General features: G+C 41.1%; 1 protein-coding gene across 1 annotated transcript in view; it reads right to left on the bottom strand.

Moving 5' to 3' along the window:
- Positions 1-6544, bottom strand: part of tmem91 (transmembrane protein 91) — a gene marked incomplete at both ends in the record, with an annotated part of 7658 nt that extends 1114 nt beyond the window's left edge. The window contains 2 exons of the mRNA XM_080053641.1: positions 1587-1733; positions 6095-6544. Of these exons, the coding sequence (XP_079909767.1) occupies positions 1587-1733; positions 6095-6544 (597 nt within the window). The remainder of the gene's footprint in view (positions 1-1586; positions 1734-6094) is intronic.
- Positions 6545-16924: the final 10380 nt, after the last annotated feature.

Below are 16924 nucleotides of genomic sequence, written 5' to 3'. Positions count from 1 at the left end.
CTATCAGCTCGGAGCTTCTTGTTATGACTCTAATTAAAGCTTAATGAAGGCCATTGATCTGATCAAAAGGGCCTTTGCTACTTGCTGCCAGTTAACGTTGCAACAGCGTTAATGGGATTTTTTTTGCATAGCTGGAAGGATGCCTATATATAGTATAGAGTAAGGGCTCTATATGGGATAGTGTTGTTAGGGGGTTTTACACACTGTCAGAGGTGATAGTGACTGATGAGATAGTTTGTACGCTGATGTTGCCCTGTTTTCTTAATCGACACACTCCATTTTTCCACCAACTTGCCCTGCGTTCCAATACCCATACTTTCTGCTATTTAGTATTTAGTATAGTAGAAAAAAAGATTTAGGATGTCCCAATTCTTGTGGTCAGATTTAGTATGCTTAAAAATATCCGTCCGGATTATAAAAGTGTGTTGAAAACAGCATGCTATTTGGGCGATTCTGACCCACAATCCAGTGCGCACCGGAAGTGACGTCACATCGACGGAGCCTCCATATGAAAACAACCGGGGATGTGACAGATATATAAGGAATAGGCACGATCAAGGAGCAATGATATGATGAAAAAATTAAGTAAAGGTATGTCCCAATTGTGTGCCTACTGCATGCTAACTAGATACTTTTTATGGTCAGTTATAGTATGTAGAATAGAAAAAAGAATTTGCGATTTGGAACGCAGGGTACATCTTTAGAAAAGATCGATATATACAAACACAAACTAAAACCTTAGCGTTAATAAAATAATAATAGAAAAATACTGTTACATGTGCTGCAGCTACGGTATATGTGAATTTGTTAGTATTTGCTGTACTCAACTTTTGCAGAGACAGTGTTCTGAAAGGGGAGAGAGATGGTTATTGTATTGGCAGCATGCTGACACAGGGTTTGTAAGTGGCAGGGTGTGTGCTGGTATATCGATTGTTTTTTAATGTGGTGTCTTGTTAGATTCCTTGCTACAGTAGCGCGTGATAGAAAATACATCCGCTAGCATTGGAAAAGGAGGGGGAGATTGTATTTAATAGTATACAACATAGATACAATATTCTAGTAAAACTGTTAATCCTAATAGAAATACTTGTTTGTTAGAGTACACTGTTGTTTAAATCGTTAGGCTGGTGTAAAGATCAGTAGGCTAATTCGATCGCTCCCTGTCTAAGCTGTAAGGGCCAGCTCCACAAAGAATGGATTGTGATCGCTAGTAGCACCATTTGCATAGACATAGCAACCGCAAAATCAGCGCAATCCTTTAGTGGATTTGGCCCTCAGACACTGGACCTGTTGTTGGTCAACACACACTGCAGAGGGCACAACCCTAACCCATCACCCTTAGCTGCGAACTACAGTGCCAGCATGGATCTTGTCAGCTCAGGACAAATGTGTGAATGTGTGTGTTTGTGTGTGTGTTTGTGTGTGTGTGTGTGTGTGTGTGTGTGTGTGTGTGAGTGTGTGTGTGTATGAGTGTGTATGTGTGTGTGTGTGTGCTTCCGTCCGTGCATCCATGTGTGTGTGTGTGTGTGTATGTATGTGTGCGTATGCTTGCGTGCGTGCGTGCATGTGCGTCCGTGTGTGTGTACCTTCTGTGACAGGTAGAATGCGGCGATGCCCAGGGGCCAGAAGCAGCAGAGCATAGAGAAGAAGGCCAGGCCCAGGTAGTCCTGAGGGATCATCAGAGGGAAGTTGCTATCGCTGTCCGTGTCACTGAAGTCTTCAATCGACGAGTCCTGGGAATGAATGAATGAATGAATGAATGAATGAATGAATGAATGAATTTTAATTTTTTGTGTCATGTCCAAACAAGGACCCATCCCCTTCGGGATTATAAGACACCAACAACTGTATCAAATTCACATGATAACATTCACTTCCTGTAAATAAATGGAGATCACATTTCACACTTCCTGGGATTCAAACATAGTGCATTATGGGTAAAACCAAATTATGAAGGAAATCTCTATTCAATTCTGTATACAGTAGAATATATACAGCTCTGGAAAAAATTAAGAGACCATTCCAAATGTTCAGTGTTTATAGGCATATGTTTGAGTAGAATGAACATTTTGGTTTTATAATATAAACTACTGAAAATATTTCTACCAAATTCCAATACATTTTTTGTCAGTTAGAGCATTTTCAATAAATTATGTAGAGATGAAGATTTAAGAAAAATCCAGACTGGTCTCTTAATTTTGTCCAGAGCTGTATTTATATAGGCCTATATATTTTTTTGTTGGCATTTTCACCTTTATTTGATAGTAGAAGAGGTATAGAGTTGAAATGGGGGGAGAGAGAGGGGGGATGACATGCAGTGAATGGTCTGGGACGTGACAAGGACTATGCCTTAAAAGGTAGATTTTGAGATATTTGTCTTTGAGATATACCTGCCTCCAGCAATTTTACAAGCAAAATTACATTAAAAACAATTATTCAAGAAAATTACTCCATAAAAATTCTCCTCATAACTCTGGATACTCTTGAGAACACAGCACTTACAGTTTTCCTAGGGACTATTTCTTTGATGTAAAGTAGTTCCAGTAAAAACCGGTTCACTGCAACATCTCACTGTAGATTAATGCTGACTAACCGGGGACATTGCTTCTGGAAAAAAAGACTCATAACACTGAATCTTTTAAGACGTTATATTTTCCAAATGCTGCGGCACAAATCAAACTCCCTTCCCCTCTGTTCATTGTTTAAAAATTCATTTCACATAAAAAAAGATAACTCAGTGTAAGTCAGTGTTTTATGGAAGCATTTAAAATGTGCTTTCCCCCCCCCTCCACCCCCCCGTTCTTTTACTTTTGTTCATGTCCTCGGCAAAACTGTAAAACTTTTGCTGGTGCCTGTAAGACATTGTGACTGAATGGGGTTATAGCTTTGGATGTGCACTAACAATGCTGACCGCGGGCGATTCCTGACTCACAAATCTTTTTTTTTTTTTTTTTTTGCAACAGCTGCATATTCAATCTGACTTCCCCACTCACCCGGGCCCTGTTGTACTATATTCTGCCCCGTTTTATTTTGTGTATGTGATATAATTGTGCATATTCCAAAAGAAGCCCCTGTTACATTAGTCCAAAAGGTTTATATACACAAGCAGGAGCAGCCTTTAAAAAAAAGCTTTTTCTTTTAAATATTAAGGAATGTCAGACAGGGATACATCTGAGTACATTATGCCTAACCACACACTGCACTTTAAAGATTGGTTTTACAAGGTTGTTTGACATTTTTACAAATGCTATTCCTGTTGGTTTGCAAAAATACTGTCAGGAATTATTATGAAATGAATAGTCACTCAGGACAGGACAATGAGGTCATCTCTGCTACTATGGCAACCAATTATGTTGATTAGCTCCACAACATTAAGAATAAAGCAATGAAATAGTTTTTAGGGGACAGTTATTAGAGTCCTCTAACTAAAGAGATTGAAGTGAAACAAAGAGAAGGAGAGTTTGGCTGTGTTCGGAAAGCCATACTAATGTCCTACTCATATTCATTTTGACGTCAATTTGAGTGTGTGACGGTTATGTATGCGAGTTTGGGTAGGAGAGAAATGCTCGGATGAGTACTAACTTCCGGGAAGATTTTGTGTATGGATTGACAGGTTACTTTTCCTACTCAACCGCCCCACAATGCATTGCGTCCTTTCAATTGGCATGGATTTTTTTAGAATTCTTTATTGCGTCTGTATACATCAGTGTAAACAGTCCGACGAACCTCGCATACACAATCGATTGTTAAGTAGACAGTATGTAGAATATACATGTTGAGTATGTAGGAGGGAGGACGTTAGTATGGCTTTTCTAACACAGCCTTTGTGTTGTGCCCATTTGAGGTCACTGGAAGGTTTTATTCCCACAGGCCTTTGCAGCGCTGTACGGCTGCCAGCATCCAGAATGAGATTGAAGAAAATGTTATTACGTCTGCTGTCCTTTTGTCCTTGTGTAGCAGACTCCGAAACTTAACTTTGCGAATGCCAATTGCTCTCAATTTTAAAGATGGAGTCAACAATTCTGGAGAATGCTTGTTGTCAAAATCCCTTTTTGTCAAAATCAGTGAATATCTCATCATGATCCACTACCTGTCTGTGATGTGTGTGCGCTGAAGAAAATCCAGTGATAACACACAGCCTAGACACTGTAAACTAATGTGGAATCAAAGGGTATGTAAAATGGCCGTTTACAGAGCCTTGGCTGTGTATGAACAATTCATTTTCTGCGCACACACAGTACGGACAGGTAGCGGATCAAGAGTAGATATTCACTGATTTTGAGAACAAGTAATTTTGACATCAAGCGTTCTCCAGACTCGCTGACTGCACCTTTAATGTTGTGTGGGACCAGGCTACTGTGTGTTATCCACTTTTTTAATCAAAATAATAACCCTGAAACAGCCCTTCAGCCTCTCAGTTCACAGTGGGTACTTGGACCTTTGCATTTCACCTTGCCTAGGGACTTTCCATAACAACTCAAACAACCGAACAGCTACTTATTTGCGACACTTTACAGCATATACATTGTAATGTTGACTCCCCATAAACATCACATGGCCGCCGAGAGGGTCGTGTGTGTGTGTGTGTGTGTGTGTGTGTGTGTGTGTGTGTGTGTGTGTGTGCGCGCGTGTGTGCTTGTGGGTCTTAAAGCTCATTTACATTTCACTCCAGGGTTGGGCCTTGCTCAGTGGCCTGTGAAATGGAGCTGGCATCCTCCATCACTATACTGTATAGAGTCATTACCTTGCACCACAGCAGGAGAGGGCTTTATGTAATCTGGCTTTTTGACAGTCAAGCATTCACTTCTACTATAAATGCAGCGCTCCTATGTCTATTTTAGGGTTCCTCTTTGGTTCACAGAGTCTGTACTGAGCTTGGAGAGTCTATTTTGCTTTTACTGCAAAATTCCTCTGTGCAACAAAGAAATTAAATTATCCTATAGTGAGGTTTTTGCGAAAAGACGAATTTGAATATAGCCTTGTGTGAGTGTACTTTGTGTATACTGACACCAATTGACCAATAAAGCAAGTTAGCTTAATATTATGATTACTAAAATGTAGGGATAAACAATTAGTCAATTAATAAGTCTGAGGCTATTTTGATAATCACTTTATTCATTATTTTAGTCTTACATCATGCAATAAGGCCACGATCCCCTGATTCTACTTCTCTAGGGTGAGGATTTGTTGTGCAAAAAAACAACTTGTAAACTAATAATCTTTGGGTTCGTTACAGCTTTGTTTGACAAAATAAAATGATATTTGAATGTCCCCTTGTCTTCTGAGACATAATACCGTGATATTTACACAATTTTTTCGAGAAAATAATTGTATATTTCAGGCGTATTTATGTGTTACTGGTCTTTCTCTTGATCGTGCAGAAAGGGAATGACTTGCACTGATTTTCTACAACTTGTTCTGAATTGATACTTGATTTTCCAATGAGGACTTTACATACAGTACACAAACTCTCTTGTTGGTACTGGAAAAATATCTAAATAAACACAGCACTCCAAGATAACCAATTTATTCATTTTGTCGAAACGTCCGTGTGGCAACGGAATACATTAGTGAACTTGGAGTGCTGCACTTATCGTTATTTAAATATTTGTGTTTGTGAAGTTTTCGTCACTCAGTTTTTTTCATTGTGAGTTTTTTTACTGAGCGTGTCATGTCCTATTTTTTGGTACTGGAGAAAGAAAATAGTTAAAGGTGGAGTCAGTGATTCTGGAGAATGCTTGGTGTCAAAATCCCTTGTTGTCAGAATCAGAGAATATCTCCTCTCAAACCAGTAGTCTATACTTTGCGTGCGCTGAAAACAAATCTGTTGTTAACAGAGAGCCTAGGCTCTGTAAACTGGTATTCAAACAAAGGGTATGTATAGGAAAGGGGGCCAACGTAGCTTCAAGCTTGGCACCATACCCGTTTACAGACCCTAGGCTGTGTATTAACCCATTTTTATTTTACACTATTTTTATTTGGATCGTGAGACAATATTCACTGATTTTGATGAAAAAGTGATTTTGACAACAAGCGTTCTCCAGAATCACTGACTCCACCTTTGACACTATGTTAGTTAGTAGGATTTTCTTACGTCAGAGTCGGTAGGAAGTAGATCATCCTCATCATCCATACTGTATGAAACACTGTTGTAGTCCTGTGTCTCTGCCAGCAGCTTCCTCTCCAGTGTCGACCCGGGCCGGATGTCCACAAACGTAGTCTCCAGATAGTCTTTGCTCAGCAGCGAGTCTCCGTGGCCCCAAATAGGAGTCGATGACGACGGGTAAAAAGACTCCAGCGTGCGCGGTAAGGAACAAGGGTCCAGTAACTGCTGCTGTTGAAGCTCGGGTGGATGTCCACAATTATATCCCCTCCACGCTAACGGAGGGTAAGCCATGTCCTCCTCACATTTAACCAACATGCCTTTGTACCCCTGTCCACCACTCCCAGGCCCGGCCACTGTCCCCTGTCCCGGGCCTGATGCCCGGCTGTTATTGGGGTTTTCTCCCAGAAGAGGGTGCTCAAGTTCATCGATATTCTCCATCTTGCTTTGTTGTTAATACCAACCAACACACAGGAGGAGGAGGCCAGCGCATCAACTATCCAATCTACAAATGGTTCTCTCCCTGAAGAGCGTGACGTGCGATGGCTTTGGTTTTATTCTGCGTTTGCCGGCTTTGGGGCGATTTCAGTGATAATCCATATTTAATCCTATTCTTTAATTTCTCTCATATTGTTCGCCCTTGATCCACAATACAGGTTTATAAGTGAAAAATCCCTCTATGGGCCAGTGGGTGCGATTGGATGTGTACCGAAGTTGCATGAGGGGAATTCAAGATCCTCTTTTCCCGAAACATGTCATAAGCTATTGGTTTTTTTTAGGGCTTGATGGCTTTAGCGTTTGCCCCCCCACCAAAAAAAAATATCTTCCATTTCACATGATTGAGAGTGTCAGCGTTCATGAATATGCTAATGCTAATGCGAGCTACTTTCTCTCTCTCTCGCTCTCTCTCTCTCTCTCTCTCTCTCTCTCTCTCATACAATATGGAGACGTCAATTCCGATGATGGAGGACCTTGATTAGCCGCCAGACAGCGTAATGAAAACACTGGGCAATGGGTTTTTCAGTTTGACGTGCCCTCAGGAAATCATAGAAAACTGTCTCTCGCAATAAAATATGACGTTCCTAAATTGACGGCATGCAGCACAAGTCTCTTGGTATTAGCGTGAAAGCCTTTGGACGTCAATCTTTTCCCCCTTTAAGTCTTTCCTGGACGGATATGCGTAATGACAAGTGATTGAGAAATGATTGTCTAGTGTAAGTGACTTCTCAAGCTTTTATGCCATACAGTTGTGTGGTTGTTAAGTCTGAAAAAAAGTGAAACTGCTTTTAAAAAAAACCCAGGCCATAGGCAGTGTTGGGCCTTCAGATGACTGGTGTGACGTGTGTTTTGAAGCCTGAATATGCACAACCTTCCGGGGCAGCAGTCAAACTAGTGGAGCAACCAAAGGATTGGGGCCGTATTTGACTGCCCAGTTAATCTGTAAAAAGCAATGACGGTCCAGAAATAGAAATCCTACAGTGGTGTACGTCCGCAGGTCAGCAGCACTGCCTCTGTTTCTCTGTTGTTGTTTCTGCCGGAAGCGATGAAAGAAAATCAAAGTCGTCTGGTGTTGATTTATGGCCGTTGGGGTTTTGCTTGCTTCTTGCCCCGTTGGGACATGTATTTTTAATGTACCCCCGTTCTCCCGTTACACCTCAAGACAGTTTCATTCAGGCCGGACCCGGAGTAGGGTAGCAGCTCTCTTTCCACTTTGATGAGGTCTGGAAACCAAAAGAGAAAAACAGGTCACTCTAAATATTTAGGCTTCACAACTTTACTCACATAATCTGATGTAATTGAGTTTGGACCAAAGAGTTATGTATATTTAAACACACACACGCGCACACACACACACACACACACACACACACACACACACACACACACACACACACACACACACACACATACACACGCACACACACACACACACACACACACACACACACACACACACACACACACACACACGCACACACACACACATACACACACACACACACACACACATTCCCTACTTGATACATGCCGTGACCCAATCACTACCCCCCCCCGCCCTCTAAATTCACATCAAATTCACATCAGGCAGAACAAGGCATCAGTGCAGAGTAAGCAGCACTGAATCTCATTGTGGAAGCGTGGGCGTATAAACAGAAGCAGATTAGTGTGGTTTGAAAAGCTGCCTGTGGAGATTACACTTCCCCTAAAAGTGCACCTGAGCAAAACAAAACGGACACGCTGGACGGTCGTGTGTCTTCATCAACTTATTTTTCAATTCAGTTTATTTAAGAAGGGGACAGTGCAAATGAATAAAACACATGATCATACATGGGTGAAAAATACCAGAATGATTAGAATGCCAAAAGGCTATTTTTGTCATCTGTAGTTCCCTGACATCGATGTTAAAAGAAAATACCATTAAACAAGATTAAAGAAACAACATAAACAGGACGGAACAGAACATTATGAAGCTGGTGGTGGCTGAGGACTGTTATGTTCGTTGACAATTGAAATGTCTATCTCAAGAAAATACATTATACTAATTTCAACAAAGGCTGTCAGAATATGCTCCAAGCTCTATTGCATTAAGTCAACATTAAAGTATTATTTGTGACTATGAGGATCTTTTTTTGGGTAAGTCAAAGTCAAAATTATTTCTATAGCACATTTAAAAACAACATCAGTTGACCAAAGTGCTGCACAAGATACAATACAAAATAACATATAAGACACATGAGAAAAAAAAGGGAGGAGTGTCAAAGTCTCAACTTTTGTAAGTAAGGTACAGTGTGGCTGAGTTGTGGCATACAGCTCGGTGTGATTGCTTTTAACGTGGGTGTTGAAGATAACTAACTGCAGTGTTGCAAAGTTGCCTTCGCACGGAATCTTTCGGCTCCGTGAGAATGGTTAATGCTCCACCTTAAAAACATATCAAGAATTAAAGGGCTTATGTCTCAGCAAGATTTAGAAAAACGTATCCATGCATTTATCTTTAGTAGACTTGACTACTGTAACAGTGTCCTTGCAGGCCTTCCAAAAATATCTATCAGACAGCTTCAGCTAATTCAGAACGCTGCTGCTCGAGTACTCACCAGGACCAAAAAAATTGATCACTTCACCCCAGTTAGGTCTTTACACTGGCTTCCTGTCACTCAAAGAATTGATTTCAAAATATTAATGTTGGTTTATAAAGCACTAAATGGTCTAGGGCCAAAATATATTACCGATCTGCTGATACAGTTCTGTGTTTTTGTTTTCTCCCCTTCCCCCAGATTCGCATTAGGGATTTAGTGGTTATCCAACTAACTTTCAGACACCCCTGGGTCTGCACCTGAGTCCCAAACTCCCCCCCCCCCCCCCCCCCTGTCGTTACAATTTGTATACACCAAATGCAAATTATACTGTAGTAGTAGCAAATGTGCAATTTACAGCTTTTTGAATATTAAATATATGAAATAATGTACATACAGTTACTGTACATATTTTTGTATAATGGAAAATGTAACATGAACACGTCACATAATTTTTTTTCTACATTCTAGTTGCTTAGAAACCCGGCCAGAAACAGACTGAGGTATTTCTTCTAACATTTCTTCTTACTGTAAATAGACTTCTGTTCATGTATAAACTGTGACACCCACTGCATGTATATAAAGTCAACTCTTACATAACCCAATCAATATTTATTCCAGCACTCTGTACCCTCTTGCACTATTGCATACTTGTTTATTTACAGAAACAGCTTGACTTGAATACAGACATGAACTACTGTGCGTTGTTGCTTTTTACATGTATTTATATCCCTATTTTTTTTTACAGTCTATGATTTACACATTTAATTTTTCACAAATGTATACAGTATGTACATTATAATAAAACGTTAGATGTTTTTTTTTAACGTAGTGTCAGTGAAAAGGTGAAATCCTCACTGGCATATTAAATTAGAAAATATATTTAATATTTTCCCATTTTCTCTTTCATTTTCTTACTTTTCCGGTAACTACGCGACGGTACAAATTAGAAAACGTAGACGTCGACCAAACCTTGTATTTTATTGTGGAATATTGAGCCCTTTATCATCAATAAAAGCTTGAGCAGACATGTTCAGAGCCTGTAAACCTGTTGTCACCTTCTGACAACTTCACTATCACACCTTATTGATTCCATTGACCAGCATGAAACAGTCCGGAAATATTCTCTGCCTGAATAACATGTAGTATTTGACCCAGACAAGATTAATAAGATTGGTTTTTGTAAAAAGCTTCATTGCATATTGATTAACAAAGGAAAAATACATATGAGCCAGAGTAAGCTTAAGAATCATTTTCAAGTAGTCCATAGTCCCTATCCAGTTGTGAAAATGACGCTCTAAAAATAGAACAAAAACAACATATCGCTGTTTGAAATTGCATTGTGTGTGTGTGTGTGTGTGTGTGTGTGTGTGTGTGTGTGTGTGTGTGTGTGTGTGTGTGTGTGTGTGTGTGTGTGTGTGTGTGTGTGTGTGCAAGTAGGTGATTACAGAGAGCCATAGAGCAGACAAAAAGTAGGTTTAACCCTCAGTAAGACTCAGGCCAACTAATCAGACTGTCTGTCCCACTACTCTAATAGGATAGAAGAGATTTGGCTTTTTTCCTATTTTTCAGGCATTTTAAATCTCAAAGGAGTACTTTATTAAAATCCCATATATACGCTAGTGTCGATACATGTCATTTTTTACATGTAAATCATGTTTTAAAATGTATCCAGGTTGGTGTAAACATTCCCTGCATTCCAATACCCATATTTCTATACTATTTAGTATGCCAGAAAAAGATTTAGGATGTCCCAATACATGCACGTCAATTGTAGTATGCTGAAAATACCTAGATGCCCCACTAACTGTGGCATAACATTTTGGAGTATTGGTCTTTATTTTTGACATTTCTCGACATAATGAAAAAAACCTTCCTTATCTGATTTTTTTTCTGTCCTGTGGCCCTAAAACTCTTCTGTACTTTAGTATGTAGTGTAGTAAAAAGAAGAAGTATGTGATTTGGAACACAGGGATTGGTTTAGCGACATGGACCCATCCAGGACGTACCCTGCCTCTCACCTATTGCATTGTGGGACAGGCTCCATCCCCCAATGACCTTGCACACAGGAGGATAAGCAGCTTGGAAAATGAATGAATGGGACGGCTGGACACATATGCGCCTGATTGCCACCATAACATGGAAGTGATAAGTGACTTAAAACACATTACCAGGTGGTGTTAAAATACTGCCGTTTAAACTCACAATCGACAAACCGGGAACCGGAAAATATCTAAAATGAGCTCATAAGAGGAAAATGTTGAGCTGCTGTGAGCTGACAAGAAGTGAGAAGGGATTGAAATAGTCTCTGCATTGAGTTTTGTAGACTTTTTTTTTGTCTCATTCCCAATAGAAATAAAAAGTGTATTGGAAAAAAAGAACTACATAATATCTCATCAGTAAGTATTCATCCTGCATGGCACCAGTTCTAAAAGCTAGAACTGGTTCTCACAATGATGCCTGTACAAGTACACACACACACACACACACACACACACACACACACACACACACACACACACACACACACACACACACACAGCATTGCGCTTCAAAATGCTTGTGATCAATTCAATGTCTATTTGTTGCCGGCTTCACTACACAGCACGGGAAAAAAACTAGAATAATTGGGTGTCTTTGCGGTGCATTCTGCTGTGCATGTGTGCACGTGCAGTATGTGTGTGTGCGTGCAGTATGTGTGTGTGTGTGTGTGTGTGTGCGCTCTGATTTGCCATTCAAACCCCCTCCGTACTCCACTCACCCTCCTCTTCACACACGCCTCTATGGAGGACTGGAGCCTCTCATACCCAACAAGACCAGTGATCCTTCAACACAATGACGTCAGCAACATGCAGCTCTGAGCTAACTGCCTCCCTCTCATAACACACACACTAAAACATTCTGAACGTGCGCACACACACACGCACACACGCACGTACGCACGCACACAGATGCACACACACAGACACACACACACACACACACACACACACACACACACACACACACACACACACACACACACACACACACACACACACACACACACACACACACACACACACACACACACACACACACATTCTTGTACTTCTATCTTTGTGAGGACACTCATTTACATAATGCACGCCCGAGCCCCTTAACCTTAAACATTTATTCACTCCGATAGTTAAAAGCTAGAACTGGTCCTCACAATGATGCCTGTACAAGAGCACCCCCCCTCCCCACACACACACTCACTCCCCCCGCCCCCCACACACACACTCACTCCCCCCGCCCCCCACACACAGACACTTGTTCTCACTGACTGGTATTTTGTAGCACTTCTTCCTGAGCCTTGCCTTTCTCTTCTTGTGCCCCCCTCCCAAACGCTGCAGTTTCATTCTAGGAGAGATGCACTCAGCTTTATTACGTCCCCTCCCTCTGCCCATCCACCATAAAAAGACTTCTGTCAGCTGGATTATAAGCCTAGCCTCCTTTTTCTCTGATTCTGCAACGCTCATAAAACATCCAGTCAGGTATAGGGAAGGTTGCAAGGACGCCACTGCAAATCAAACTGACTAGAACACTTTTACAGGCTCTCCCTCCCCATATCTCTCTCCTTTTTCTTAGTCTGGTGCTTTGTCATACACATACAGTACACTCCCACACATTTAATAACTGCATTACTACGTCCCCAATACTTTTGATAATTTTAATAACTTCTCATAATCTGGCCAATAAGTTTCAGCAAAGTCACTACAAGAGTCTCTCTTGGTACAATTTTGGCAACTTGCTACATGGAACTTGTTTGGTGAGACACTGCAAGTGAACAGGGTTAGATGTTTAACTAATAGATGTCATCTTGAAACTTTGCCAGTTGTTTAGTTGATTACTTTACATTAATACAATATTTTTTTCATGTTACAATTTTTTTCAGAAACGTTTTGATAAATATGCAAATGTGGCCACCTCTAACAATTTATTCATACATTTGCATCCTTTTTTTTATTTTAAACAAAAATGTAGATGTTGGGTAAAACCAGAGTTCAGGGGGTGCCTTTAGCTCAGTTGGTAAGGCGTCCCCCTCCCGGGCCGGGCCCAGCAGCAGACCCGTGTTCGATTCCCACCCGCGGTCGTTCTCTGCATGTCACTCCCCTCTCTGCCCCATTTCACCTCTGTCTCTCTGCAATCAAATAAAGCATAAAAATGCCCAAAAAATATCTTGAATTGATCTATCTAAAAAAAACAGAGTTCATGTATCTAATTTCATTTTGACTTCATATTAGTGCCCAACGTTTTTTAAAGAACATGTTTTGGATACAGCCTTTTTTTCATGTATCGTAAATTAACAACATGTGCACACACCCTATTGTAATAGCCCTCAGAATAGTGCTGAGGATGATTATGGAAACTTAAGTTGATGTAAGTGCTTTAGAAGTTGAGAATTGAAAAAAAGCCGTTAAGGATGGTTGTATGGGAGAAATATACAAATGAAAACAGGCAAGCTTTAGTAAAATAAACAACTAAATGTACATGTTGGACCTTTGATTTATAGTATGAAAGAAGACATGTTATGGAACCAAAATAGCCACTAATCTTAAAATTGACCAGTGCTTGAAAAGCTACTTGCCTGCCTGCCTGCAGTGTCTCATCTTAAGACACGGGAATGTGCAACCAAAGTGAAATATTGCTCTAAGCCCCTGTCACAAAAGCAGAGAACAGTTCGCTGCTGACTCTTATACGGATTTTCAGCAACTTTGCAGTCTTACTGACACACACACTAACTCTCTCTCTCTATCTCTAAACGCATGCACGCACATACACACACGCACGCACGCACGCACGCACGCACGCACGCAAGCACACACACACACACACACACACACACACACACACACACACACACACACACACACACACACAAACACTCACAGGGCTGAAAGTAATTGCTGTAATAATTCAGCTGATACAGATTCAGGAGATGCAGATACAGGGAACACTACTCTTGTGGAAAAATAAATGGCGTACTATAGCGACTAGTAGGAAATTGGAGTTTTAAAACGCCTGTAGGCTCCAATATAAAAAGAACATGTTGAAGAACGCCGATGTCAAGCTGATAAGACGAGAGACGAGGCTTTCTCGAGATGTAGCAAACAAAAAATCTGAAAACCCAAGTGGCGGTTAAATGGCCCTATTGATTTCATTTCTAAAACCCCTTTCTCACTCTCACTCACTCTCGCTCTCTCTCTCTCTCTCTCTCTCTCTCTCTCTCTCTCTCTCCCTTGATCTCTTGAAAATGACAGGCGGCGGTAACTATAACATGGAACTCATGTAGCCAAAAGTAACATCTCGTTCCTATGGAAACAAATTCACCGTGGAGTGTGGAGTGCTCATGCAGGCTCTAATTTGCCATTTCAGAACTGAACTGTTCCTCACGCTTGGCTTGATAATAACTGGATGCTTCTAATTCCAGTGTTGCCGTGCCTTCCAGTGAGGATGCGTTACTGTCACATTAGGACTATCGTGCAATGGCTGGGTAATTTCCACTCAATCATTTTATATAATAACAAATGAGCGCAGAGCAAGACACAGACACACACACACACACACACACAAACAGACTGCACACACACACACACACACACACACACACATAATGCAGACACACCGGGCGCTATGGGTTTATACTTCCAACCCCCTCATGTGCAGAATGTGCCCGTGACAGCGCAAGCTCATTAATCAGTGGTCCGTAGGTATGCCCCGCTTTAACCCCCAGACGCACGCACGCACGCACGCACGCATAGACGATTTAAATTCCTTCAATTAAGTAGACATTCACTCAAACATGATATGCAGTCCTCTGCAGCCTTGCATCCCCTTTTCCTTCCAAACACACACACACACACACACACACACACACACACACACACACACACACACACACACACACACACACACACACACACACACACACACACACACACACACACACAAAAAAACACAGATCCTTTCATCTTTGTGAGGACACTCATTTCAGAAACACATATGGGTAAACAAACCCATTGAAGCCCTCCCTTCTAGTCTTTCTATGTATATGCTCCTATACTGTACATAACTGCACACATCACACACACACACACACACACACACACACACACACACACACACACAGCTGGTGCGTGTGTGCAATGAGGCCTGAAGAATGAGAATCTGCAATATGTTACAAATGGCTCGAGCGTCTCTGCTGAGTGTGGTATGTTGTACTCACTGCTCTGTTATGTGCATCTGTGGACACACTTGGGACACACTGTGCAGGGAATGGCTATATCTCATCATGTTGGGTTGTTTGTGAGGTCAAGTGTATGGGTATGTGTGTGTGTGTGTGTGTGTGCGCGCGTATGTGTGTCTGTGTGTGTGTGGGCGTGCATGCGTGCGTGTGTGTGTGTGTGTGTTGTGTGTGAGAATGTATAACGTGTGCTTTCAGTGTCTTCTACAGCTGCTCCCACTCAGTTCGGTCTATTCTCAGGGGTTTACATGCATGGCTGTGTACTGATTGTTTTTATTGAGTAAAAAACATGTGACCGCGTAAGATAGGGTTACTCAAAAATGCTTGTTATATACACTTGTACATCCCCAATAACATACAACACTGTAAATCCACACAGAAGCAATTTTACTACATATTGATTTTAAAGCGTGCTGGTGTTATTTTGATATTTTAGAGCATTACTTATTTTTCATTGCCAAGATCTTCTTACATAAATGTATAGTATAACGGGGCGCTCTGGTGGCGTGGTGGATTTCGCTCGTACCATATTGGGGTTCAAATCCAGCCCGTGGACCCTAACCGCAGGCCATCCCCCCCACCCTCTTTCTCTGTCCCCCCATCACAACTCTGTACTGTGTCTAATAAAGCTTGAAAATACCAAAAAATAATCTCTAAGAAAATAAATAAATAAATGTATAGCAAAGTGCATATCAAAAGACGGCAAAACCAGATGATTAGACAGACTTTTAAACCAGGTTTCAACATGTTACGTGACCTGCTTATTGAACATTTTAAAAAGCCAGCAATAAATCAGTTAGAGTAATACATTCACAGAGAATAGAGAGAGTGCGTATAACCTGTATTTGGTTACATAGAACTTATTCACCTACATTTAGCGGACCAAAATCTAGTCCTCACAAGGTTAAACGGTTAAAGTTGGTTGATTTTGGTTTGGGTTTCACTTTAATATAACTTTGGTTAACCTCGGATTAAAGGTGAAGTAAGCGGTTTATTTATGTTAATATAAGTGTTAAATCGCTCTTTATTCATACAGTGATCACTTACATAATGTGCGCGTTTCATAAAGCCGATCTCTCAGTCAGCTGCTCTGCATGTAATCGGCAAATAAACTTTTCGGAGGATCCCGAAATTAATATCCAATCACAAGAGAGAACGCTACAAACCCACACCCGTCTCACTCATGTCTCATTGCCGGTGCACGCCAGAGCGACACATGGGTGAATGTGTATGCGCCTACAATGGCGGAGCAGGTAAAAATTATTTCCAATGTCTGTTTTGATGGTTTTTATCAAGTTTTATCGCATGGATCTGAGATGATGCTAGATAACTCGCTGCTTGAAGACCGCAGTGCATTAATGTGGTGACGTAGGGACGAGCGAGGGGACTGCTAACTGCAGTAACTGACAGGAAGTTAGCTAAAAGAACCATTCCGCTTACAGCACCTTTAAGGATTACATTTATGTAACAGTGGTGGTAAAG

The sequence above is a fragment of the Ammodytes marinus genome, assembly GCF_949987685.1.
Source record: "Ammodytes marinus genome assembly, chromosome: 3".
Lineage (NCBI taxonomy): Eukaryota > Metazoa > Chordata > Actinopteri > Uranoscopiformes > Ammodytidae > Ammodytes > Ammodytes marinus.
Note: the sequence above shows the minus strand (reverse complement) of the source record. Positions and strands in the feature narration are given on the sequence as shown.